Raw genomic sequence first — 27,018 nt, forward strand, 5'->3', positions numbered from 1 at the left:
ATTCCTCCAGGTAGTGCCCACCAAAGAGTTAAGGCATTTCTACTGTCACCTGTCTGCTGTAGTTTCACTCCATCTCTTCCTCTGGTAAAATATCTCTCAATGATCCAGACAGTTAAGCCATAGGACTTGGAATCCCCATTGTCGATATCGTTGGTTGTCCTCGGTTGCAGCCAGGTTTCTAATTATCATACGTTATATAACCGAACCTGCTGTTGGTGTCATGCTGCTCTCACCCATACCTGGACTCAGCGCCTGACATCACCACTTCTGGTGCCGCGGCTGCTCCGGGGTTCCCGTCGGGTGCGCGCGCGCACCTCTCGCACTTGATCCTATGGCTGCCCGGCGTTATTAAGCGTGCATGCACTCTCCTCTCTTCCCTGACTGCAGCCGCGCCATCTCTATGGTCCTGGATGACCTGACCCGGAAGTCCCAGTGCCCATGCCCTATATCAGGCTGCCTCTTCCTGTAGGAGTCGCCTGATTATTGTTGTGCTTCCTTGCTAGGCCTGCTTGGTCCCGGCTTGGCCTCTCTCTGTATTCAGGTCCCCTGCCCTGTGCTCTGTTGTGCTTCTTAGCACACGCTCTTCTCCTGCCCTGTGCTCTGTCATGCTTCTTAGTACACACTCTGCTCCTGCCCTGTGCTCTGTTGTGCTTCTTAGCACATGCTCTTCTCTTGCCCTGTGCTCTGTCGTGCTTCTTAGCACACGCTCTTCTCCTGCCCTGTGCTCTGTCGTGCTTCTTAGCACACGCTCTGCTCCTGTCCTGTGCTCTGTCGTGCTTCTTAGCACACGCTCTGCTCCTGTCCTGTGCTCTGTCGTGCTTCTTAGCACACGCTCTGCTCCTGTCCTGTGCTCTGTCGTGCTTCTTAGCACACTCTCTGCTCCTGCCCTGTGCTCTGTCCCTGTCCTGTGCTCTGTCGTGCTTCTTAGCACATGCTCTTCTCCTGCCCTGTGCTCTGTCGTGCTTCTTAGCACACGCTCTGCTCCTGTCGTATGCTCTGTCGTGCTTCTTAGCACACTCTCTGCTCCTGTCCTGTGCTCTGTCGTGCTTCTTAGCACACGCTCTGCTCCTGCCCTGTGCTCTGTCGTGCTTCTTAGCACACGCTCTGCTCCTGCCCTGTGCTCTGTCGTGCTTCTTAGCACACGCTCTGTTCCTGTCCTGTGCTCTGTCGTGCTTATTAGCACACGCTCTGCTCCTGTCGTATGCTCTGTCGTGCTTCTTAGCACACGCTCTGCTCCTGTCCTGTGCTCTGTCGTGCTTCTTAGCACACGCTCTGCTCCTGCCCTGTGCTCTGTCGTGCTTCTTAGCACACGCTCTGCTCCTGCCCTGTGCTCTGTCGTGCTTCTTAGCACACGCTCTGTTCCTGTCCTGTGCTCTGTCGTGCTTCTTAGCACACGCTCTGCTCCTGTCCTGTGCTCTGTCGTGCTTCTTAGCACACGCTCTGTTCCTGTCCTGTGCTCTGTCGTGCTTCTTAGCACACGCTCTGTTCCTGTCCTGTGCTCTGTCGTGCTTCTTAGCACACGCTCTGCTCCTGTCCTGTGCTCTGTCGTGCTTCTTAGCACACGCTCTGCTCCTGCCCTGTGCTCTGTTGTGCTTCTTAGCACACGCTCTGCTCCTGTCCTGTGCTCTGTCGTGCTTCTTAGCACACGCTTTGCTCCTGCCCTGTGCTCTGTTGTGCTTCTTAGCACACGCTCTGCTCCTGTCCTGTGCTCTGTCGTGCTTCTTAGCACACGCTCTGTTCCTGTCCTGTGCTCTGTCGTGCTTCTTAGCACACGCTCTGCTCCTGCCCTGTGCTCTTTCGTGCTTCTTAGCACACGCTCTGCTCCTGTCCTGTGCTCTGTCGTGCTTCTTAGCACACGCTCTGCTCCTGCCCTGTGGTCGTGCTGCTTAGCACACGCTCTGCTCCTGCGTTGTGCTCTGTCTTGCTTCTTGGCACACACTCTGCCTTGCACCCAGGCGTGCTTCCCAGCACATGCTGTGTCTTTCCTTGTACTCAGGCGTTCTTCCCTGCATGCGCTCTGCTTTGCCTCGTACCCGGGCGTGCTTGTCAATGCATGGCATATGCACTCCCGTACCCAGCATGCTCCCGTGTCCACGCCTTGCACTATCCTGTACCCAGCATGCTCCCATGTACACGCCCTGCACTATCCTATACCCAGCGTACCCCTGTGTCCACGCTTTCCACACTCTGGTATCCTGCATGTCCCCCCCTGCACCTTGCTAGACACGCTCTCTCGCGTCTTCTGTGAGCCGGCCACCTGGTTCCAGGAGTCGTGGTACTTTACCCCCCTGGGTCTGCCCCTGACGCTCCCTGTAATCGGGGTGGTCCTCACTAGGTCAGCATGCCCAGGGTGGGTTGGTATGGCGACCCAGAGGAGCCACTCAAGGAGTCATCACAGTTGGGCGATAAATGTTATTTATAGGATGACCTCTTTAAATATTATCAGCACAAAAGCTTAAAAGGATTATCTGGCACAGCTCCCTTCTACATGGGGAGGTGAAAAGCTCTGATGAAGGTGCATATTCACATACCTCTCACATGTGCAGAGACAGCGCTGATGCCAGCTCTTGCATATCATGTTATCATGCCCATCACAGGAGGAGACTTGGGGCTGTGCTATATACATCAGAGAAGGAGACATGGGGCTGCATATGTTAAAAAGATACCTCCAAAGCTGTTTAATCTTCGTGTTGCTCATCCAGATTAAATGTACAGGTGAACTGAAGACTGTTTTTGTATAAAATTGAACAAAATACCTTTTAAAGTAGAACATGACAATTTTTTTTTAAATATATTCCCCCCCCCCCCACAATTTTTTCTTAAATAAGACTTACAAAGTTAAATTCTGTAATTCTGTGAAAGGGGGTGCCCCTCGAACAAAGTACATTTTACTGTAATTAATAGTTCATGGCATATTATTATTTTATTATTGTGTATTTTCTATTTACTTTTAGAGCACCATTGATTCCATGGTGCTGGACATGAGAAAGGGTTACATACAAAACTCAAATATAAATTACAGTCACAAAACTAACAATGACAGACAGGTACAGAGGGGAGAATGCACGCTTATACTCTACAATGTGATGGGGAAGGAGACAATAGGTTGGTTGGTTGCGGAATCCCCGGTGGGGTCGAGGTGGATTATTGCAGGCTGTAAGCTTTCTTGAAGAGATGTGTTTTCAAGTTCTGTCTGAAAGTTCCGAGTGTGGTGTGTTGTGAGTTCATTTTCCCCTTCACCATTGAGGTCTGATGAACTCCCTCTTCTGGTGAAGGAAGGTAGTGAGGCTGATTACCAAGCACCTGAGCTGGATGATGATGACTGGGTGATGGGAATTGCTGACTGGATATAAGGCAGCCAACGCCCTTCTGCCTTGCTGGTGATCTCTCTGAGGGATTCTAGGAGACCAGTCTGATTCCTGCTCCTCAAAAGCTAAGTTTTCTGCTCTGCTTTTTGCATTTGTGTTTTGGTTTTGTTTTGCCTTGTTTTTCTGGATTTCTGCCATTCCCTGCTGGGGTGAGCTGAATTCCTTTTTGCTGTGTCTTCAGAAAATACTGATAGTCTTTTTGAAGCCTAGCGTCTTCAGGGATTTTTTCCCTATCAGCCTGTTGGCTCTTGTTTTTATAGGGTTTTGGCGGATTGCAGACAGCAGCTTTTCTATCCTGTCCTATTTAGTTAGCTTGGGCCCCATCATTTGCTCAGCCTATCTTTCTATCTCAATGGAGATAAAGCAATTGTCTGATCGTGTGGAGCAGCTCGCTGCGGAAGTGCGAGGAATTTCTGCCTACCTTGCTCATTCACATGCTGCTGAACCAAAGATCCCCACTCCTGACGTGTTTTTTGGGGATCGGTCTAAATTTTTCAATTTCAAAAATAATTGTAAATTATTTTTTGCCTTGAAGCCTAACTTGTCAGGGAGCTCCGCGCAGCAGGTTAAAATTGTCATCTCTTTGCTGCGTGACGATCCCCAGGATTGGGCGTTTTCTTTGAAACCAGATGATCCTATTCTAACTAATGTGAACGCATTTTTTCAAGTCTTGGGGTTGTTGTATGACGAACCTAATGCTATTGATCAGGTTGAAAAGACCCTGTTGGCATTGAGCCAGGGTCGAGATTCTGCAGAATTGTACTGTCAAAAATTCCGAAAGTGGACGGTCCTAACTACCTGGAATGATAATTTCTTTGCAGCTCTCTTTCGGAAGGGTTTGTCAGAAGCCATAAAAGATACTATGGTGGGATTTCCTGTTCCCTCTGGTCTTGACGATTCTATGTCATTAGCCATTCAGGTTGATCGGCGTTTACGTTAACGCAGGACTGCACGAGAAGTGTTGCCACCTGTTGAACAAGTGTCTGAACCTATGCAATGTGGTAGAGTTTTGTCCAGGGAGCAACGTCAGGAGTTCAGAAGGCGTAATAAGCTGGGGTTTTTTTGTGGAGATGCCTTGCATATTATTTCTGTCTGTCCTAAACGAGAGAAACGTTTTGCACACACGTTTTCTGTGGGTGGTGTTCAACCTAAGTTTCTTCTGGCAATTACTCTGATCTGCTCCCTGTCCACATTTTCCGCCAAGGCTTTTGTGGATTCGGGAGCAGCCCTGAACCTAATGGACTTGGATTTTGCTAAATGTTGTGGATTTCCGATGACACCTCTGCGGACGCCTATCCCTTTGAGGGGGATTGATGCTACTCCTTTGGTGAAAAATAAACCTCAGTTTTGGACCCAGGTGGTAATGCGGGTCGCCCCAGACCATCAAGAAAATTGCAGATTTTTGGTGTTGCATAATTTGCATGATACCATTGTTCTGGGGTTTCCCTGGTTGCAAATTCATAATCCAGTTTTGGATTGGAAATCTGTGTCTGTGGTGAGTTGGGGTTGTTGGTGTGCCCTTAGTGAGGCTCCGGTTTTTTCCACCTCTCCTCAGTCGCATGATGTTCCTGACTATTTGGCGGACTTTTATGATGTATTTAGTGAGAATGAGTCTGCGTCTTTGCCTCCTCATAGGAGTTATGACTGTGCAATTGAACTGAGCCCGGGGTGTAAATTTCCCATGGGTCGGCTCTTCAATTTATCTGTACCCGAGCACGAGGCTATGCGATCCTATATTAAGGAGGCTTTGGAGAAGGGTCATATTAGACCATCCTCCTCACCCTTAGGTGCTGGTTTTTTTTTCGTGGCCAAAATGGATGGTTCATTAAGGCCTTGTATTGATTATCGTGCCCTCAACAAAATTACTATTAAATATCAGTATCCGTTACCCCTGATTTCGGATCTATTCTCCAGAGTTAAAGGTGCTTGCTGTTTTACCAAGCTTGACCTCAGGGGGGCGTATAATCTTATCTGCATTAAGCATGGGGATGAATGGAAGACGGCGTTTAATACTCCGGAGGTACATTTTGAGTACCTGGTGATGCCTTTTGGGCTCACTAATGCCCCTTCTGTCTTCCAGTGCTTCACGAACGACATTTTCCGAGACTTTGTGGATACATTTTTGATTATCTATCTGGATGATATTTTGATCTTCTCCAAGGATTGGGATTCTCATGTGGAACATGTTCGGACTGTGTTCCGGATCTTGAGGGAGAATTCCCTGTATGTCAAAGGATCGAAATGCCTTTTTGGGGTACAGAGGATTTCATTTTTGGGATTTATTTTGTCTCCGTCAACTATTGAAATGGACCCGGCCAAAGTACAGGCCATTTATGATTGGGTTCAGCCCACTTCTTTGAAGGCCCTCCAGAAGTTTTTGGGTTTTGCTAATTTTTATCGGAAACTTATAGCAAAATTTTCTAGTATTGCCAAGCCATTGACTGATCTGACTAAGAAGGGTGCTGATGTGTTGAATTGGTCTCCGGAGGCTGTTTCTTCCATTCATGAGCTGAAGCGAAGATTCACTTCTGCCCCGGTTTTGCGGCAACCTGATGTCTCACTCCCGTTCCAGGTAGAGGTGGACGCTTCTGAGATTGGTGCAGGAGCTGTTTTGTCCCAAAAGGATCCTGTAACATCTAAAATGAATCCCTGTGCTTTCTTTTCCCGAAAGTTCTCTCCATCTGAACGTAACTATGATGTAGGGAATCGGGAACTGTTGGCCATGAAATGGGCATTTGAGGAGTGGAGACATTGGTTGGAGGGAGCTAAACATCAAGTCGTGGTCATCACTGACCACAAGAATTTGATTTACCTAGAGTCGGCTAAACGCTTGAACCCTAGACACGCTAGGTGGGCCTTGTTTTTTTACACGTTTTGATTTTGTGGTCTCTTTTCTTCCTGGCACTAAGCATGTCAAGGCTGACGCTCTCTCTAGGAGCTTCTTTGCTGATTCTCCTGTGGTGACCAAGCCTGCTACCATCTTAAGCGAAGGGGTAGTTCTTTCTGCCATCTTGCCCGATTTGAGACGTGCTCTGGAAGAGTTCCAGGAGGACAAATCTGAGTGTTGTCCCAGTGGAAAGTGGTATGTTCCTGACCAGTGGAAGAAGAGAGTGATGTCTGAAGTTCATTGCTCTGCATTGGCTGGTCATCCAGGTATTTTTGGTACTAGAGATCTGGTGAGTCGGTCTTTTTGGTGGCCCGCCTTGTCTCGTGATGTCAGGAATTTTGTGCAGTCCTGTGGGACTTGCTCCCGGTCTAAACCTTGTTCTCGCTCTAGTGGGTTGTTGATGCCTTTGCAAGTCCCCAGGAGGCCATGGACCCATATTTCAATGCATTTCATCTCTGATATGCCTGTCTCTCAGAGAATGACTGTTATTTGGGTGATTTGTGATAGTTTCTCTAAGATGGTTCATCTTGTACCACTCCCTAAGTTACCATCTTCCTCTGAGTTGGTGCCCCTGTTTTTGCAACAGGTGGTTCGCTTGCAAGGGATTCCTGAGAACATTGTGTCTGACAGAGGAGTTCAGTTTGTGTCTAGATTTTGGAGGACTTTCTGTTCCAAGCTGGGAATTCAGTTGTCCTTCTCCTCTGCTTTTCACCCTCAGACCAATGGGCAGACGGAGAGAACAAACCAGACCCTTGGAGTCGTATTTGAGATGTTTTATTTCCGCTTATCAGGATGATTGGGTTTCATTTTTGCCCTTGGCTGAATTTGCTTTAAATAATAGAGCTAGTTCTGCCACTTTGATGTCACCTTTTTTTTGTAACTTTGGGTTTCATCCTCGATTTTCTTCAGGGCAGGTGGAGCCTTCTGCCTGCCCAGGTGTTGACACTGTGGTGGAGAGAATGCACCAGATCTGGGACAAAGTGGTGGATAAGTTATCTCTCTCCCAGGAAAAGGCCCAGCGGTTTTCCAACCGACAAAGGACCATTGGTCCCCAGTTTAAGGTTGGTGATATGGTTTGGTTATCATCAAAAAATATCGCTATGAAGGTGGCTTCTCCTATGTTAAAGCCTAGATTTATTGGACCTTACAAGATTTTGGAGATTATTAATCCGGTCTCTTTTCGTTTGGCTCTTCCTGTCACATTTAAAATCCATAATGTGTTTCATAAGTCATTGTTGAAGAGGTTTGTTGAACCAGTAGTTCATGGGGTGGCACCTCCGGACCCTGTATTGGTTGAAGGTAACATGGAATATGAGGTAGAGAAGATACTGGATTCCCGTCTGGCTAGACGGAGACTCCAGTATTTGGTTAAGTGGAAGGGTTATGGTCAGGAGGATAATTCCTGGGTCTTTGCCTCTGATATTCATGCCAAAAGATTGGTGCGTGCCTTTCATCGGGCTCACCCTGATCGCCCTGGTGGCATGGATGAGGGTTCGGTGACCCCTCCTCAAGGGGGAGGTACTGTTGTGAGTTCATTTTCCCCTTCACCATTGAGGTCTGATGAACGCCCTCTTCTGGCGAAGGAAGGTAGTGAGGTTGATTACAAAGCACCTGAGCAGAATGATGATGACTGGGCGACTGGGATTGCTGACTGGATATAAGGCAGCCGACGCCCTTCTGCCTTGCTGGTGATCTCTCTGAGGGATTCTAGGAGACCAGTCTGATTCCTGCTCCTCAAAAGCTAAGTTTTCTGCTCTGCTCTTTGCATTTGTGTTTTGGTTTTGTTTTGCCTTGTTTTTCTGGATTTCTGCCATTCCCTGCTGGGGTGAGCTGAATTCTTTTTTGCTCTGTCTTCAGAAAATACCTGAGTACTGATATAGTCTTTTTGAAGCCTAGCGTCTTCAGGGCTTTTTTCCCTATCAGCCTGTTGGCTCTTGTTTTTATAGGGTTTTGGCGGATTGCAGACAGCAGCTTTTCTATCCTGTCATATTTAGTTAGCTTGGGCCCCATCATTTGCTCAGCCTATCTTTCTATCTGTGTGAGTGTTTTTTTATCTTGCTTCACCGTCATTATATGTTGGGGGCTGCCTATTGCTTTGGGGTCTGCTCTGGGGCAGTTTAGTTTTCCCTTTCTGTCTTTAGGCTATTTAGTTCTCCGGCTGTGATCGAGGGGTCTAGGGCACCGTAGGAACCTCCCATGGCTACTGCTAGTTGTTGTTGATAGGTTTAGGGGTCTGCAATCCGATAGCTGCCAACTTCTCTGGTTTTCTGGACTTAGCTAGTATTTCTGTTTTTGCCTCCTACGGTGACTCATTCATAACAGTGGTGTCACTGAATTCCAGAGGATGGGGGATACTCGGGAGAAATTTTGGAGGCAATTGGGTGAAGTACGTATAATTGTAGAGGAGAAAAGAGCATGGTGGGTGGGGGCAGGGCAGGAGATTATGTGTTGGAAGATATTGGGAGATTAGTTCAGATGTATAAGGCGGAGACAGATTATGGATGGCTTTTTAGGTCAATTTTAGTAGTTTGAACTGAGTGTATAGGGAAATTGGGAGCCAATTAAGTGATTTGCAGAGGGGAGAAACAGAGGAGTAGCTAAGAGAGAGATCGATGTCTTGGGCATTGAAGTGAAGGACGGACTGGAGAAGTGTGAGAGTGTTAGCAGAGGAGGCCACAGAGGAAGATTTTGCAGTAGTTGAGGCAGGAGTTGTTGAGGACATGGACTACCATTTTAGTAGATTGAGGGTTGAGGAAAGGATGAATTCTGGCAATATTTTTGAGTTGGAGGTGACAAGAGCTTGAATGTGCAGTTTGAACGACAGGGCAGAGTCGAGGGTGACTCCAAGGCAGCGGACTTCTGGACCAAAGGAAAGCGTGATGTCATTTATTGTGATAGATTGAGTAAGGGGTAAGGAAAGAAGGAGGAAAGCTGATGAATTCTCTTTTGCCCACATTGAGTTTTGGGAATCAAGAGGTGACGGAAGATATGTCTGATGGGCACACTCTGGAATTCTGGACATCAGAGAGGTGACGTCTGGGCCAGAGAGAAAGATCTGAGTGTTGTCAGCATATAGATGGTACTGGAAGCCATGGGACTTTGAGTTGCCCCAGACAAAAGGTATAGATTGAGAAGAGTCCCAGGACAGAGCCTTTAAGACACAAATAGAGAGAGGATGTGATGAGGTAGTATTGGAGTGGTAGATGCTTAATGTGCTGTTAGAAAGATATGAGGTGGTCCCAGAGAGAGTAAGGTCTTTCTCAGCAATGGAAGAGAGGAGCTGTTGTAGGAGTGAGTGGTCGACTGCATTGAAGGCAGATCTAGAAGGAGGCATAGAGAATTGCCTGTTAGCTTTGACAGTAAGTTGTTAGTAATTTTAATTAAGGCAGTTTTGGTGGAGTGGTTGGGATAGAAGCCAGATTGTAGGTTGTCAAAAAGTCAGTTAGATGAAATGTCAAAGGAAAGTTCATCATGGACATGCTATTAAGGAGTTTGGAGGCAAACGGTAGCAGCAATATGGAATTATAGCTGGACGTAGAGGTCAGGTCGAGTGGTGGTTTCTTCAGGATAGGTGTGATCGTGGCATGTTTGAAAGCAGAAGGGAAGGTATCAGAAGCTAATGATAATTTCAAGAGATGGTTTAGGGCCAGGATGAGGTTGGGGAGGATGTGAGATTAGATGGGATCAAGTGCACAAGTGGTGAGATGCGATTTGGAGAGAAGATTAGTAAGCTGTCCTTTAGTGATACACCGTGGTGATAGATTAGTTCACTCGGCTGCTCACAGAGGCAGGCACAGGAACGCTTCTCTTCTTCCACTGGTTTATTTAAAAGGTACTGCATAGATCAGTGCACGGTTCAGCAAAATAAACATGGCCTTTCTGGCATCTCAGTAAAACAAAAGATAACATATAGCACAGTCCATGTGTCTGCTAGAATCCGCCCACTCAGGGTAAACAACAAGTTTTAGCTTTCTTTCATATAAACACCGCTTTGGAGCTTGCATCTCCAGGCACACCGAACAGTCAATGATTCATATGGCTGACTATTTACCTCCTCAACCATACCATTGGGTGTAGATATGGTGAACAGCCTTCCACTCTCGCTAACCCTAGCACTTAACATGGCTGATTTAACACCTCTCAGCATTAAGTGTGCTGGAGCATTTTTCTAGGTTCATAGCACTGAGGCTAATAACCTCAGTGATGCATGTCTCCCCTCCAGTACTTTGCCAGTAATTTTGTCACATTATTTCTGATGATGACTGTATTTAGTTCATACTGGTGGTTCAACTAAATATTGCGTCTTTTTATACCTTTTGGCACATGTCATTTTATCAACTACACTCGTGATATATGCCCTTCTCCTCGTTTGTTTCTCCTCCGCACCCTTCCTTTATTAATTGATAGATAAAATGTATTTTCTATTTTATCGTAATGACTTGTCCCATTTGACTTTATTATCGTTTCTTTTTTGGTGATTTTTTTTATTTAATTTGTTACCGATTAGTCTTTCGGTATCGCAATCCAAAATAAATGAACATATTACTTTTTACACATCATTTATCCTCATAGCCTTACGAATTTATGTGGATATAGAGTCTTCTGTGTTTTTGCGATTCCTTTTTCTCAGAGATGAGGGAGGGCAGAAAAGGGATAGTGGTGGGCAGAGGAGGGAGTGAAGTGTTGAATAATTGTTTGGGCATGTTGGATAAGGAGGATACGAGGTTTATGAAGTAGTCCACTTTAGCAGAGGTGAGGCCCAACTTGAATGTAAAAGTTTCTTGTCTAAATGCTGTGAAGTGTGGTGCGGTGAAACTCTAGTGCGTTTTTTTCAGCGCCCTGGACACTTGCAAAAGCTTTTTAGTGAGGTGTTTGTGCCAGGGTTGTCTATTGATTCATTGCAGTTTTCCATGCTCGAGAGGGGTGGCCGAGTCAGTAGCTGATGCCATGCCAGTGTAGTGTTGTAGAAAACTATGGCACTGTCTGTGTCGTGGAGTGAATATATGGAGGACAGCGGTGGAATAGAGTCTGACAGTGTGTGAATGTCTAGGGGTGCGAAGTTTCTGTGAGGGTGCACTAGTTGCTGATATGGGGTGAAGGTGATAAGGATAGGGATGAGATGGTGGTCAGATAGTGGGAGAGGTGAGGTTGTGAGGATAGATGGGGAGCAGAGGCGGGTGAAGATAAAGTTTCATTTTTACTCCTGTGCTGAAATGTTATAAATGTGCCCTTGGTATGTCCTGTGTAATGGCTACTGGAAAGATATATATCTTTGTACCGTGTTAGCCAGTAGATAGAAGAATATTTAGAATGAGTCCTCAGTGGTTGATGATACCTTTTAATGGCTAACTGAAAAGATGGTAATAAATTGCAAAAGGCAGCGCTGTGTGTATGGGCGACGTCCGTCGCTGGGGCATGGAGCGCTCCACACACACAGAGCTGCCTTTTTTTATATCTTCTCCCACACTCTATGGCCTGACACACGTGTGTATGTTTGATAAAGGTCTTTACTGACCAAACCATCACGTATAATACACAATATCTATAGGACCACTGTAATATGTCATTTTTTTCACTATACTCACGTCACAGTGCCAGATTCTTCTTGGAGTTTCTGTGTGAAATCTTTGTCCAACCTCATCTTTCTGTAGGTAACCTCACACAACAATGTCTCATTTTCCTCCACAGACTCCATGACATCCTATGCCTCGCTGACTCAACATCGCTGTCAGATGTCACACTTGATGGCAACCCTATAGCTCAAGAGTCATGGTACAGGCAAACCATTCTGGGACATATGCTGCAGCTGCGACAGCTGGATATGAAGAGAATCACGGTAAGGGCAAACGTGAAAGCCAGGTGGCATTGTATCAGGAAGCTGCTGACTGCCGATATTAACTGTGTCCCGCTATATGTGTGCAAACAGCAGATTCAGCCATCTTGATCCCTTAGTGACCAAGCCACTTTCACCTTAATGACCAGGCCAAATTTTTTATATCTGGCCAGTGTCACTTCATGTGGTAATAACTCTGGAACGCTTCAATGTATCCTAGCGATTCTTGTGACACATTGTACTTTTTGTTGGTGCTAAATTTGGGTCAATTTTTTGTGTTTATTTGTGAAAATATCAGAATTTTGGCAAAAAAAATTGAAAAATTCTCAATTTCATATTTCAATCTTTATATCCTTAAACCATTTAGTCTTGCTGTACAAAATAATTAATAAATAACATTTGCCATATATCTACTTTACACCTGCATCACTTACATCAAGTATCATTTTATTTCGCTAGGATGTTAGAAGGGTTAAAAGTTTAGTAGCAATTTCTCATTATTTTTCTAGAAACTTACAAAACCTGTGTCTTCAGGTACCTAGTCAAATTTAAATAGACGTTGAGGGGCTTATATATTGGAAAGTCCGCAAAAGTGGAGATATTTTAAAAAACGCCCTCTGAAATACTTCAAAACTGTAGTCAGAAAATTGTTTAACCCTTCAGCTACTACACATGAATTACCTTAATGCAAAGTCGAATGAAAGAAAAAAAAATTGTAATTTTTACTGTAAAATGTTGCTTTAGCCCCAATTTCTTCCGCACACCATGATGCCTCATACGTGGTCACATACTGCTGTTTGGGCATGTAGCAGGGCTCGGAAATGAAAGCGCGCTATTTGATTTTTGGAGCCTAAATTTGTCTAGAATAGATTGTGAATGCCATGTCACACTTGCAGAGCAGCTGACATTCCAAAACAGCAGAAACCCCAACAATTGACCCCGTTTTTAAAACTAGACCACGCAAGGAATTAATTTAGGGGTGTACTGAGCATTTTTAACCTAGATGTGATTGAAAAAACTTACCTTATATACTCGTGTATAAGGCTACTTTCCCACTTGCGTTTTTTTGTGCTGCGCTGCGTGCGCAGTGCAAACGCGCATAAAAAAACGCATCATGCATTTTTTATGCTTTTTCTTGTTTTTTTTGTGCATGGTTTTTACAAAAAACGCATGCGTTTTTTTTTTGCGCTGACGTGAGGACGTCAGCGCACCCGTAGACTATAATGTGTTTTTTGGGTGAATTTTGTGCGCATTGCGTGCGTATGTGTTTATTTGAGACAGGTCGGGCGCACAAAAAATGCAACAGGATGCATTTTGTGCTCCCAGGCGCACACTACAAAAAGCACATGCGCATACAAACGCATGACTATGTGCACCCATGTTAAGTATAGGAAAAAAAACGCATGCGCAAAAGCGCAGCGCGAAACAACGCAAGTGTGAAACCAGCCTAAGCCGAGATTTTCAGCACATTTTTTGTGCTGTAAACGCCTCCCTCGGCTTAAACACGAGTCATTGTCCAGAAAGCCAGAGGGTGAGCGGCGGAGCATTTGCAGGAGCCAGCAGCTGCGGTTGTAACTATGCTGCTGCTTAAGAGAAATGAATATTCATTTCTCTTATAGCAGTGACAGCTGCAGCCACTGTCTTCCAGAAGACTGATACTTAGTCTCTCCAAAGACATACTGATAGGGAATTTAGATTGTGAGCCCCATCGGGGACAGTGATGATAATGTGTGCAAACTGTAAAGCGCTGCGGAATATGTTAGCGCTATATAAAAATAAAGGTTATTATTATTATTACCCTCTTCGCGCTGTCACTATCGCTGCATCGCCGTTGTTCCCGTGGAGCGCATATTCATTACCTTAGTGAGCAGTACCACGTGATCGCTCAGCACAGGAAGCGCTGCTGAAAGCCAGAACGAGGTGCTGTGCCTGCGATGGCATGCTGGAGGAGGGTGAGTAGGATGTTTTTTTTTTTTTTTTTTTTTTTTTTTTTGAAGCATGCATACCAGGAAAGGAGGGGGTGAGCCATGCATACAAGTACGGGACCGGAGAACCCATGCATACAACACGGGACTGGGGAAGCCATGCATACAACACAGGACAGGGGGAGCAATGCATACAACTACAGTCCTAGGGGAGCCATGCATACAACTACGGGCCTAGGGGAGCCATGCATACAACTACGGGCCTAGGGGAGCCATGCATACAACTACGGGCCTAGGGGAGCCATGTATACAACTACGGGCCTAGGGGAGTCATGCATACAACGACAGGACGGGGGGAGCCACGCATAGCAGGACAGCGACGGGGGAGCCACACATACTAGGACAGGGATGAAGGTACAATGCATATCCGGCTTATACTCGAGTCAATAATTTTACCCAGTTTTCCGTGGCAAAATTAGGTGCCTCGGCTTATACTCGGGTTGGCGTATACTCGAGTATATATGGTAATAGCATTTGGATATGAAGACAAAAAAATACATTTTTTCCTCTAAAATACTGTTTTAGCACCAAATTTATAATTTCCACAAGGTGTAATAGGAGAAAATGGTCCCCATAGTTTGTTATGGAATTTCTCCCGAATGTGGCAGTACCCGGTATGTGATTGTGAACTACTGTTTGAGCACACGGCCAGGATCGGATAGGAAGGAATGCTACTTGGCTTTTAGAACACAGATTCCGTTTGAGTAGATTGTGGGATCCATTAGCTGAGCCCCTGAGGTGCCAACACAGCAGAAACCCCCACCAGTAACCTTATATTGGAAACTTCACTGCCTAGGGAATTCATCTATGGGTGTTGTGAGTAGTTTGAACCCATAAGTGCCTCACAGAATTTTAGAAACCTTGAGATGTGGAAATATGACATTTTAGTTGTAAAAATATATATTTGGATTTGCTGCAAATATGTCTGTTACACAAGGGTTAATAGGTGAAAGTGGACCTCACAATTTATAACACAATTTCTCCTGAACGCAGTGCTGCCCTATATGTAATCGGAAACTACTGTTAGGCCACACGTCAGGGCTGAGAGGGCAGGAGCACTATTTGGCTTTTAGAACACAGATTTTTCTAGAATAGTTTGCGGGTGACATTTGCAGAGCCTCTAAGGTGCCAGAACAGCAAAAAAACCACACCAAAAGTTACCCCATTGTCAAAATTGCACCTCTCGATTAATTCATGCTACAATGACTATTTTAAATGAGCTGCCATAAACCACAAGCCCATATACTAGGAGGCGCCTGTCTGTATCCTGTTCATTTAGACACTGTTCACATGTTCAGGTTTTAAATACATTAGATAGGGACTGCTCCGTGAAGGGTTACCGTGATGTGGTGGAGCAGCTTGGCATATATTTTTTGCAAAAAACGTATCAACTAAATACCCTGTATTTGTTATCCAGCACTTGCTGATTACTGCCATATTTTTTACTGCAGAGTATTTTGCAAATTTGTCATTTTGTGTTTTCTTGTTGTATTACAATGACTATTTTGTAGCATCCACGCAGTTCTGTATTCTGGAGAATTGGAAATATGCCAGTTTAGTGCCCATACATTGTGCTCCCATACAGTGTAGTGCTCCCATATATGGTAGTGCCCCAAGACATTGTGTCCTCCTTGTGCTTCTGGCGAAATGCATCTCGTAAATTAATTGAGCTCTCCCCACTACAGTCACGCCAAACATGTGGCTGCTTACTGCAGTTTAGGCACAGTGGGTCTCAGAAGGAGGGGAGCATTTGAATTTGGGAGCGGAGAATTCACTAGATTTTATTTCAGGGGGTGTTGGAGATATGTCTTTTTTCCAGAGATTTTTTTTTTACCTGTAACATAGAAGCCCCCTATATTTACAGCGACACATGTTGGACATGAGTTGGGGCTTGTTTTGTGATTCAGACCCTCGACGGAAGCACTAACCATAATAAGGCAGATAGAGACACTTTGGAGTCCACTTGGCTTTTGTTCCAGTGATTTCCATGTTTTTAGGCCTTCACAAAACTGTTGTAGTCCACATTTGTGCGCTAAAAGACTACTAAAATTATGGGACACCACCAAAACAGAGAACAGACTGAGTCTACACAGTGACTCCATCTGCCTCATAAGTGAGTTGTTCCATCTGGGGTTTTGTCTGAATCGCGGTTTTGGGATTTACATTGAAACTCTGATAGGCGCTCAGCGGAGAGTGCAGGATAAATTAGACCCGAGCCTAATTTTTGGGAGGTGGAAAGAACATATAGACATCTGTATAAGAATAGTTCTTATTTTATTTTTGCTCAGTTCACCATATGGTATAAGTGACGGCTTTATTCTGGTCAGTGCAATTACAGCGATGGCAGATTGATATATATTTTTTATGTTTTGCTGCTATCGCACAGTAAAAATGTTTTTTTTTTTTTTTATATATAAAAAAAAGTTATTTCATTACCATATTCAGAGGGCTTGTTTTTTGCATGACGAGTTAGAGATTTTTTTTTGGTACCTTTTTGAAGCACATAATGTTTTTTTGATAGCTTTTTATTCAGGTACAGAATGAACCAAAAATAGCAATTCAGTAATTGCTTTTATCTATTTTTTTGTACCATTCACCGTGCGGTAAAAGTGAGAAGACAGATTTGTTTGTTGGGTCAGTACGATTACAGCGATATCAGGTTTATATCGCTTTTTTAAAAAAAATGAATTTGTTTTTGCATCACAATTCTGAGAGCTGTAACTTTTTAATTTTTTTCCCAAATGAGCCATATTAGAGTTTTGTTTTTTTTGCGGGACAATTTACTGGTTTTTATACCCATTTTGTTTTACATATAATTTTTTGATCGCTTTTTATTAATTTTTTTTGTGTCGGTATGATCAAAAGTGACATTTTTGGTGTTTTTTTATTTTTTTTTTTACGGCATTCGCCATGCAAAATAAATATGCCAGTTTTATAGATCAGGCTGTTTCGGACGTGGCGATACCAATGACCCCACTCCATTTACATCTATGGGAGCAGTACTGTAAAGTGTGAATGAACCCTGTCTATCAATTTCTATGGGATCAGTGGTGTAATGTTTGACCCACGCTCCATCTATTTCTATAGGTTCAATGGAGTAATGTGTGACCCCCGCTCCATGCACTTTTATGAAAGCTGTGGTGTAATGTGTGACCCGCTCCCTGCTCCTTCCACTTTCATGGGAGCAGTAGTGTAATGTGTGACCCCGCTCCGTCCACTTCTATGGGAGCAGTGGTGTAATATGTGACCTCCCCTGCTCCACCCACCTCTATGGGAGCAGTAATGTGATGTTTTACACTGCTTTGTCCACTTTTATTGAAGCAGTAGCGTAAAGTGTAACACCCGCTCTGTCCACTATTATGGGAGCAATAGTTCTGTCCACTTCTATGGGCAGAGGTGTAATGTGTGACCTCCGCTCCATCCACTTGCATGGGATCAGTGATGTAATGACTGACTCAATTTCATCTACTTCTATGGGCGCAGTGGTGTAATGTATAACATCTGTCTGTCCACTTCTATGGGATCAGTGGTGTAATGTGTGATCCCTGCTCCTTCCACTTCTAGGGGAGCAGTGGTATAATGTGTGACCCTGCTCCGTCCACTTCTATGGAACCATTAGTGTAATGTGTGACCCCCCCCCTTTGAATCCATGTCTATGTGAACATTAGTGTAATGTGTGCCCCCTCCTCCGCTTCATCCTCTTCTATGGGAGCCGTAATGCAATGTGTGACACTGCTCTGTCCACTTCTATGGAAGCAGAAGTGTAATGTGACACCAGTCTGTCCACTTCTATGGAAACATTAGTGTAATGTGTGACCCCACACTCCGTTCTCTTCTATGGGAGCCATAATGCAATGTGTGACACTGTTCTATCAACTTCTATGAGGGCAGTAGTGTAATGTGTGTTCCCGTTCAGTCCACTTCTATGGGAGCATTAGTGTAATGTGTGACCCCACTCTGTCCACTTCTATGGGAGCATTAGTGTAATGTGTGTTTCCACTCTGTCCTGTTGTGAACTCATTTTCTGGTCTGCCTCTGGTTTCTGGTGAGGGAACTGTTTGTGCTGACAGAAGAGTCGTGAGTTCTCTTTCCGGGCTCCCTTTGGTGGTGGCAGGAGTTAATGAAGCTGATCTAATTAACAGAGACCTGCCACCTGATAATGAGGACGACGATTGGACATCTGGAGTCTAGATTGGCCTCTTTTTGCTCTGTTCTCAGAATATGCCAGAGTGCTGATAAAGTGGCTTCAGGGTTTTTTTGCTATCAGAAGTGTTGGACATTTTTTTGCAGGGTTTTTTTGGCGTGATTGCAGACAGTATCTTTCCTTTCCTGTCCTTTCTAGTTAGTGTGGGCCCCATCGTTTGCTCAGCCTATTTTCCTACCTGTGTTTGTGCTTTCATCTTGTTTCACCGTCAATACATGTGTGGGGGCTGTCTATTCCTTTGGGGTCTGCTCTGGGGCAGTTTAGATTTCCCCTTTTCTTGCTTTAGGCTCATTTAGTCCTCCGGCATCTAGAATCATCGTATGAACGCTCCATGGCTGCTGTTAGTTGTGTGGTTAGGATCAGGGGTCTGCAATCCGCGTAGTTACCAACCTCTCTGGTTTTCTGTGACTTAGCTTGGTTTTGTTTTCCTCCTCGGTGACCCAATCATAACACTGTCCACTTACATAGGAGCATTAGTGTAATGTGTGACCCCGCTCTGCCCACTTCCATGGGAGCTTTAGTGTAATGTGTGACCCTGCTCTGTCCACTTTCATGGGAGCATTAGTGTAATGTGTGATCCTGCTCTGCCCACTTCCATGGGAGCATTAGTGTAATGTGGCCCCGCTCTGCCCACTTCCATGGGAGCATTAGTGTAATGTGACCCCGCTCTGCCCACTTCCATGGGAGCATTAGTGTAATGTGTGACCCCGCTCTGCCCACTTCCATGGGAGCTTTAGTGTAATGTGTGACCCCGCTCTGCCCACTTCCATGGGAGCTTTAGTGTAATGTGTGACCCTGCTCTGCCCACTTCCATGGGAGCTTTAGTGTAATGTGTGACCCTGCTCTGCTCACTTCCATGGGAGCTTTAGTGTAATGTGTGACCCTGCTCTGCCCACTTCCATGGGAGCAGTAGTGTAATGTGTGACCCCGCTCTGCCCAGTGCTATGGGAGCAGTAGTGCAATGTGACATCAGTCTGTCCACTTCTATGGGATCATTAGTGTAGTGTTTGGCCCCCACTCCATCTCTTACACCTAGGGGCTGCTGCAGTATTTGAGGTGTGTAAAGGTCATGGTCAGACACTTACACCCCAACAAAAGTGGCAGCCCCCAGTGACTGCAGAAAAAAATGTTAAACCAGTGCATTTAATTTTGTATAAAAAAGTATTTATATGATCAGTAATTTATAATACAAAAATAAAAATCACGGCGCCTTCCCTTTAAGAATAAAAAAGCAATTCACTGAAAGTCATCAAATTAAAAAAAAATCACGAAAAAAACAGCCATACTTCCCTAATGCGATTCTGCGTTTGTATGCAGACAGAGGTTAAAAGAATCTGTTTCTACTCCTGCCTCTGTCATATGAATGCTGTTGTGCTATTTTAGAGTGTCATAAAACAGATGTGGGGGGGCAGTGGTAACATTTTGGGGGGGTGAGAGGATGATGGGGAGTTGGAGGTGCCAGGACTAGACAATAAGTAATGTGTGAGTAGTGATGTGTGAATAGTGACCCCTTGTGGAGAGAAGCGGTACTACGCTAGGTTTTGATTTGTAAGGCTTTTAGATGTCACTACATGAGTTTTCCCAAGCTATAATTTTCTAAAGTGGCTTCGCTAGCCGTGTAGCTTTTGTTTTTGCCGAAGGCATCTTTTATTCAAATATACTTGATAGCGGGCAGCTTCTTATGTCACTTCCTTCCGAACCCTGAAGCGGTTAAAAAACATGACATTAGGCGGGACATGTGCACAGCATGGTAGTTTTGACTGTGCTGTGCACTTTTTCAGGCATGTGCACAAACCCTTAGGACTAGACTGGAGATGGTTCTGCGGATGATGGTCAGTTATGCGAAGTTGGAGGTAATGTATAGCTCTGATGGTCCGGAGGTGAGTGTTTTTATTTTATAATTGGCTGCCTAGAAGTCTAAAAATGGAGGAGGCCCACAAAGTAGGAGAAGGCTCTAAGAGGATGACTTCTACAAATGGATAATGATCCTAAATACACATAAAAAATCCACAATAGACAGGGGTGTAACTACCGCGGTTGCAGCTGCAACGGGGCCCGGAGTGCTTAGGGGCCCGCTCGCGAGTTTGCACTTCGAAGGTGATCTGTGTAGTGGGCGTGTCAGGGGAGTGGCAGTCTCTGGGAGCTGCAGCCGCTCATTGGCTGTGCAGCTCCATGCTTTGATTGGCTGCCAGGCTGCAATTGGCCTGATGCTGATTGGTTCATTAGGGCGGCGAAGGTGTGCATTCAGGAGCGCGCTCAGTCCCTGAGGCAGGCTAGAAGGTGAAGGCGCGCATTCAGGAGCACGCTCAGTCCCTGAGGCAGGCTTAGAAGGTGGAAGACGCGCGTTCAGGAGTGCACGATGGCTGTTCTGTACGCACAGGACTTGTGATGAGGTCACAGAAGGGGAGGAGTTAGTGGTCACATGATCAGTGACACATGCCACATGGTCACATGCTGGATGTCATGGTGCTGGATGAGGGTAAGTTTATGTGTGGGGTCAGGAGGGGTTTACAGGGTTGATGTAGCAGAGCCGTGTGTGTACGAAGTGTATGGAAAGGAGAAGTGTGTGTACGGGACGGAGATGCGCGTGTACGAGGTGTATGGAGCGGATATGTGCGTGTACGGAGCGGAGATGTGCGTGTACGAGGTGTACGGAGCGGAGATGTGCGTGTACAAGGTGTACAGAGCGGAGATGTATGTGTATTTTGGCATGGGGGGCCCCATTTGAAAGTTCGCACCGGGGCCCATAGCTTTGTTGTTACGCCACTGACAATAGACTACCTCAAAAGGTGCAAGCTGAAGGTTTTACAATGGCCCTCACAGTCCTCTGATCTGAACATCATTGAAAATATGTGGCTAGACCTCAAAATAGCAGTGCACACAAGAAGACCCAGGAATCTCACAGAACTGGAAGAATTTTCCAAGGAAGAATGGATGAAAATCCCTCAAACAAGAATTGAAAGACTCTTGGCTGGCTGCAAAAAGTGTTTACAAGCTGAGATACTTGAAAAAGATGGTCCTACTAGGTACTAACCATGCTGGGCGCCCAAACTTTAGCATTAGACCATTTTCTTGTTTGTAATTTTTTATAGGGAATCTGTCACCTACTTTTGGCGGGCTATTTAAATGAGGTCGGTCCGATGGGCGGTGTTTCCGATCTTTGCCGCCTCCCCATCCTTGACCGCCGTCCGCAGTTTTTTCATGAATAGGTGTAGGTGTCCGTCATTTTTCGCGTGTACACTAAGCATTCTTGGCTCGCGCCCACGCAGTATGCTTTGCCCAACTGCGGGCAAAGCCGAAAAGCCTGACTGCGCATGTGTCGGTTAACTAGGCCCTGGAACACAGCAAAATACTTCCGGTGCTTAGTTAACCGGCGCATGCGCAGTCAGGCTTTTCGGCTTTGCCCGCAGTTGGGCAAAGCATACTGCGCGTGCGCGAGCCAAGAATGCTTAGCGCACGCGCAAAAAATAGCGGACACCTATTCATGAAAAAACTGCGGACGGCAGCCAAGGATGGGGAGGTGGCAAAGATCGGAAACACCGCCCATCGGACCGGACCGACCTCATTTAAATAGCCCGCCAAAAGTAGGTGACAGATTCCCTTTAAATGAAAAAAATTGCAAATATATATTTTTTTGCCTAAAATACAAAGGAAATGTGTCATCTTTAACTTTAGGCCTTTTAGAGATCATTTCATCTTCATCTCGCTGTACTGTTCAAAATAACAGTAATTTTGATTAGGATGCCAAACTTTTACTTGTCTCTGTATAATATGCTGCATATTATGGCATAGATAGATGACTATTAGTGATGAGCAAACGTGCCCTGATAAGCTGTTATCCGAGCATGCTCGTATGCTAACCGAGTGTCTAACAAACAGGTAATCCCTGCATGTGTTGCGGAGGTCGAACAGCTGTGAGACATGCAGTCGTGGGGGCTCGAACATATTTTTTCTCCCGTTTTGGCACTTCATGGGCTTCTCAAATGCAGCATGGTGTGCGCAATCTGATCTCGACAAAATGCAGTTTCAAAAGTCAAATGGCGCTCTTTCCTTTCCGAGCCCTGCCGCGTACACAAACTAAAACTTCTAATTTTATGTGGGGTATCAACTTACAGAGGAGAAACTGCACAACAAATTTTGGGGTCCATTTTTCCTTATTGCACCTGAGAAAATGAAAAATTGGGGCTAAAGTAATGTTTTAACAGAAAAAAATTGTCTCATTCCATTTTGCGTTCATTTTCTTGGAAGCACAGAAGGGGTTAACAAACTTCCTGAATGCAATTTGGAATACTTTTAAAGGGTGCAATTTTTAAATGGGATCTTGCTTGGTGGTTTTCTGACATATAAGCCTCCAAGTTTACTTCAAAAGTTGAAGTGGTTGCTACAAAAATTAGTTTTGTAAATTTTGTTTAAAAAAACCCGAATGATTGCTGCTTAAATTTTAACCCTTCTAACACGTTAATGAAAAAAAAAATGTTTAAAAAATAATGGCAAGTATGGTGTTAATTATTCAAAGTTAGAAAATTTCTAGTTTTTTACAATTTTGCCAAATTTCCAATATTTTCATAAATAAAACGCAAATCATATGACCCTAAATTTATCACGAATATAAAGTACAATGTGTCACGAAAAAAAAACTTCTATGAATCACCGTGATTGGGCACACATCAGATATGAAAACAGTTGGACCTGGTCAGGAAGGTGAAAACTGGTTTTAACCTCAAGGAGTTAAGGAACAATGTCATTTTAATTTAGTAGTCCTTAAAGGGGTTATTTGAGACTTTTAATATTTTTGTGTATGGGGCCAAGAACCAGCAGACTAACCACCCACCTGTGTGTTCTGCCTGGAACCGCTCCTGCCGGCGATTCTGGTGACTTCTGCTGATGTCACATTGACAGAGCAGTTCCTTCTCTTCGCTGTGTTTTGTTGATGGGGCGTCTCTGCCGATGTCTTGCAGATAGAGAGCGAAGAGCCAGCTGTCAAGGTGTGGGGAGCCGGCTGTGAATCAACAATATGTCTGCAGTGACACAATGATGACAGCAGTCTGGAAGAGAAGTTGCTCCTCTGTTGACAAGGGGTGAAATTAAGCAGGGGAATCGACAGCAGAGAAGGTCACTGTGCAGAACAGGCAGGTAGTTGGCAGCTACCTGCCTGTTAGCTATTGGCCCCATATGCAAAAATATTAAGAGTCCTGGGTAACCCCTACAAATGGGATGGCTGTTTTGAGTGATCCCTTGTCCGTGCACCCAATCAGGTTATACAGATGTGGCCAAAAGTATTGACACCCCTGCAATTCTGTCAGATAATACTCAGTTTCTTCCTGAAAATGATTGCAAACACAAATTCTTTGGTATTATTATCTTCATTTAATTTGTCTTAAATGAAAAAACACAAAAAGAATTGTCCTAAAGCCAAATTGGATATAATTCCACACCAAACATAAAAAAGAGGGTGGACAAAAGTATTGGCACTGTTCGAAAAATCACGTGATGCTTCTCTAATTTGTGTAATTAACAGCACCTGTAACTTACCTGTGGCACCTAACAGGTGTTGGCAATAACTAAATCACACTTGCAGCCAGTTGACATGGATTAACATTGACTCAACCTCTGTCCTGTGTCCTTGTGTGTACCACATTGAGCATGGAGAAAAGAAAGAAGACCAAAGAACTGACTGAGGACTTGAGAAACCAAATTGTGAGGAAGCATGAGCAATCTCAAGGCTACAAGTCCATCTCCAAAGACCTGAATGTTCCTGTGTCTACCGTGCGCAGTGTCATCAAGAAGTTTAAAGCCCATGGCACTGTGGCTAACCTCCCTAGATGTGGACGGAAAAGAAAAATTGACAAGAGATTTCAACGCAAGATTGTGTGGATGTTGGATAAAGAACCTCGACTAACATCCAAACAAGTTCAAGCTGCCCTGCAGTCCGAGGGTACCACAGTGTCAACCCGTACTATCCGTCGGCGTCTGAATGAAAAGGGACTGTATGGTAGGAGACCCAGGAAGACCCCACTTCTTACCCCGAGACATAAAAAAGCCAGGCTGGAGTTTGCCAAAACTTACCTGAAAAAGTCTAAAATGTTTTGGAAGAATGTTCTCTGGTCAGCTGAGACAAAAGTAGAGCTTTTTGGGCAAAGGCATCAACATAGAGTTTACAGGAGAAAAAAAGAGGCATTCAAAGAAAAGAACACTGTCCCTACAGTCAAACATGGCAGAGGTTCCCTGATGTTTTGGGGTTGCTTTGCTGCCTCTGGCACTGGACTGCTTGACCGTGTGCATGGCATTATGAAGTCTGAAGACTACCAACAAATTTTGCAGCTTAATGTAGGGCCCAGTGTGAGAAAGCTGGGTCTCCCTCAGAGGTCATGGGTCTTCCAGCAGGACAATGACCCAAAACACACTTCAAAAAGCACTAGAAAATGGTTCGAGAGAAAGCACTGGAGACTTCTAAGGTGGCCAGCAATGAGTCCAGACCTGAATCCCATAGAACACCTGTGGAGAGATCTAAAAATGGCAGTTTGGACGAAGGCACCCTTCAAATATCAGGGACCTGGAGCAGTTTGCCAAAGAAGAATGGTCTAAAATTCCAGCAGAGCATTGTTAGAAACTCATTGATGGTTACCAGAAGCGGTTGGTCGCAGTTATTTTGGCTAAAGGTTGTGCAACCAAGTATTAGGCTGAGGGTGTCAATACTTTTGTCTGGCCCATTTTTGGAGTTTTGTGTGAAATGATCAATGTTTTGCTTTTTGCTTCATTCTCTTTTTTGTGTTTTTTCATTTAAGACAAATTAAATGAAGATAATAATACCAAAGAATTTGTGTTTGCAATCATTTTAGGAAGAAACTGAGTATTATCTGACAGAATTGCAGGGGTGTCAATACTTTTGGCCACAACTGTATGGAGGGAGTCAATCACTTTTTTTTTTTTTGTTGGTTAAAGCTGCTCTTTAGTGATGAGTGACCGTCCTCATTTTCAGTATATGTTCAAGTCCCCACGGCTGCATGTATCACGGCTGTTGGACAGCTGCAACACGTGAGTGGATTGTCTAACAAACAGGCAGTGGGTCCGTCCTCACTTATGTCTACAGGAGCCGTGCAGTGCATGTAGCATTGTTCTGCTCCTCTGTCGGTGATGCGGAGGGATTGTACTGGCCAGATCCACACAGTAACTGTGCATGTACCCGCCAGTCACCTCTGCACAGGTCACCACTGTTTCTAGCATTAGAAGTTGGATTTGCCATTAAACATCTTATAACCTGAGGCCAATGACATTTGAGGGACCGCTGTGTGCACATATAATCTATACGTGGATCTGGAGCGGTACGGCCTCCTATGACTTGGTTCTGTTTCTATATACGGCAAAAAAGCTGTGAGATTTTTATAGATATCATAGAATGGAAAAAATGGGTTAAATCTGCGCTGCCGGTCAATGATGATGTGGATTCAGAAATCCCGGAATGCGGTTTGTCACCGTCTTTGGAAGTACCACACTTCATCAGGACAAGCCACGCTGTTTCCCAAACTCCAGTCCTCATGGCCCCCAATAGGTCCTGTTTTCAGGATTTCCGTAGTATTGCACAGGTGAGAGAATTCCTGAAGCCTTGATGATGTTTCCACCACCTGTGCGATACCAAGGAAATCCTGATAACGACCAATGGGGGCCCTGAGGACTGGAGATTGGGAAACCCTGTTCTAAAGCATCTAATACATAAACTGTTTTTAATATCAAATTCATGGTTTTAGGTTTTCATTTTTATTAGACCTGCTGGATGATTTTTTCCTAGTAGCACACAAGCCACAAGGTGGCAGGCTTGAGCCATGATACAACCTATGGCGACACTGATGGAACATGTGGGATTTGTGATTGCTGTATGGGTTCCTCCTCTGCTTTACTCTGGTTCACACTGAGATGATAAATGAACAAGTGATTATTGAAGCAACTAATTACTCAGGGAAAATAAAGCAACTGAAACTTTCTATATGGCTGATAATATCAGTGTATTAACAAATTAATGGAAAATATTGGAAATATTCTATTAATATTGCTAATTATCTGAAGTTTAAGTGCTAATCTTGGGAACCACAGCTGTCTGAACAAGTGGGAAAAAAACGCTGTCCCCCTCGCAGCTGCGATCTCCTTCTATCCACTGGTCGGTATGATTATGGCGATACCAATCTTATGGAGTTTTCCAAAATTTTGTGCAATTCTAATAAATTTCTTTAGAAAAGGAGAAAAAAATTGTTTTACCGTATTTTAAGAGCTATGTGTATATTTTTGCAGTTTGAGTTTTGAGTTAATATTTTGATTGTAACCATTCTAGGGTAGATATTTTTTATCACTAAGTATTTGGCAAGGTAGATGAATGAAAAGCATTTAACCATACAGTTTATTAACATCATTTTATAGGTGGGATCATTACAAATGTGGCAAAGCAGTTACATGAGTGAGGGATAACTGACCTGTCAGCAGTCTTCATTATGAATACCTAATCAGAGCACCACATGAAGACTCCCCCAACAGGCCGCCCTGGAGCACGAGCATATCATTGCCTCAGAGCTGAAAATAAAGATTTAAACAACCACCACAACACGGATTTCATCACCCCAGTTATTATTTTAACACCTTAAAGACCAATGGCTGATCTATCCATCATTGGACGTCTCCCCTTGTTTGGTTCGGGCTCCGGCGGTGAGCCCGCACCTTTTTCAACACTTGACAGCTGATCTGATCAGCTCATA

The 27,018-nt window shown here is 44.6% G+C and overlaps 1 protein-coding gene across 2 annotated transcripts in view; it reads left to right on the top strand.

The window, feature by feature from the left end:
• The window catches only part of LRRC49 (leucine rich repeat containing 49), a 303,332-nt gene that overhangs the window by 79,969 nt on the left and 196,345 nt on the right, over window positions 1–27,018 (top strand). For both annotated transcript variants that reach the window (XM_073586941.1, XM_073586940.1), the window contains exon 10: window positions 11,944–12,091. In XM_073586941.1, coding sequence (XP_073443042.1) covers window positions 11,944–12,091 — 148 coding nt within the window. The remainder of the gene's footprint in view (window positions 1–11,943; window positions 12,092–27,018) is intronic.

This window comes from Dendrobates tinctorius, unplaced genomic scaffold, assembly GCF_039654945.1.
Source record: "Dendrobates tinctorius isolate UK_male_01 unplaced genomic scaffold, ASM3965494v1 ptg000097l, whole genome shotgun sequence".
Classification (NCBI taxonomy): Eukaryota; Metazoa; Chordata; class Amphibia; order Anura; family Dendrobatidae; genus Dendrobates; species Dendrobates tinctorius.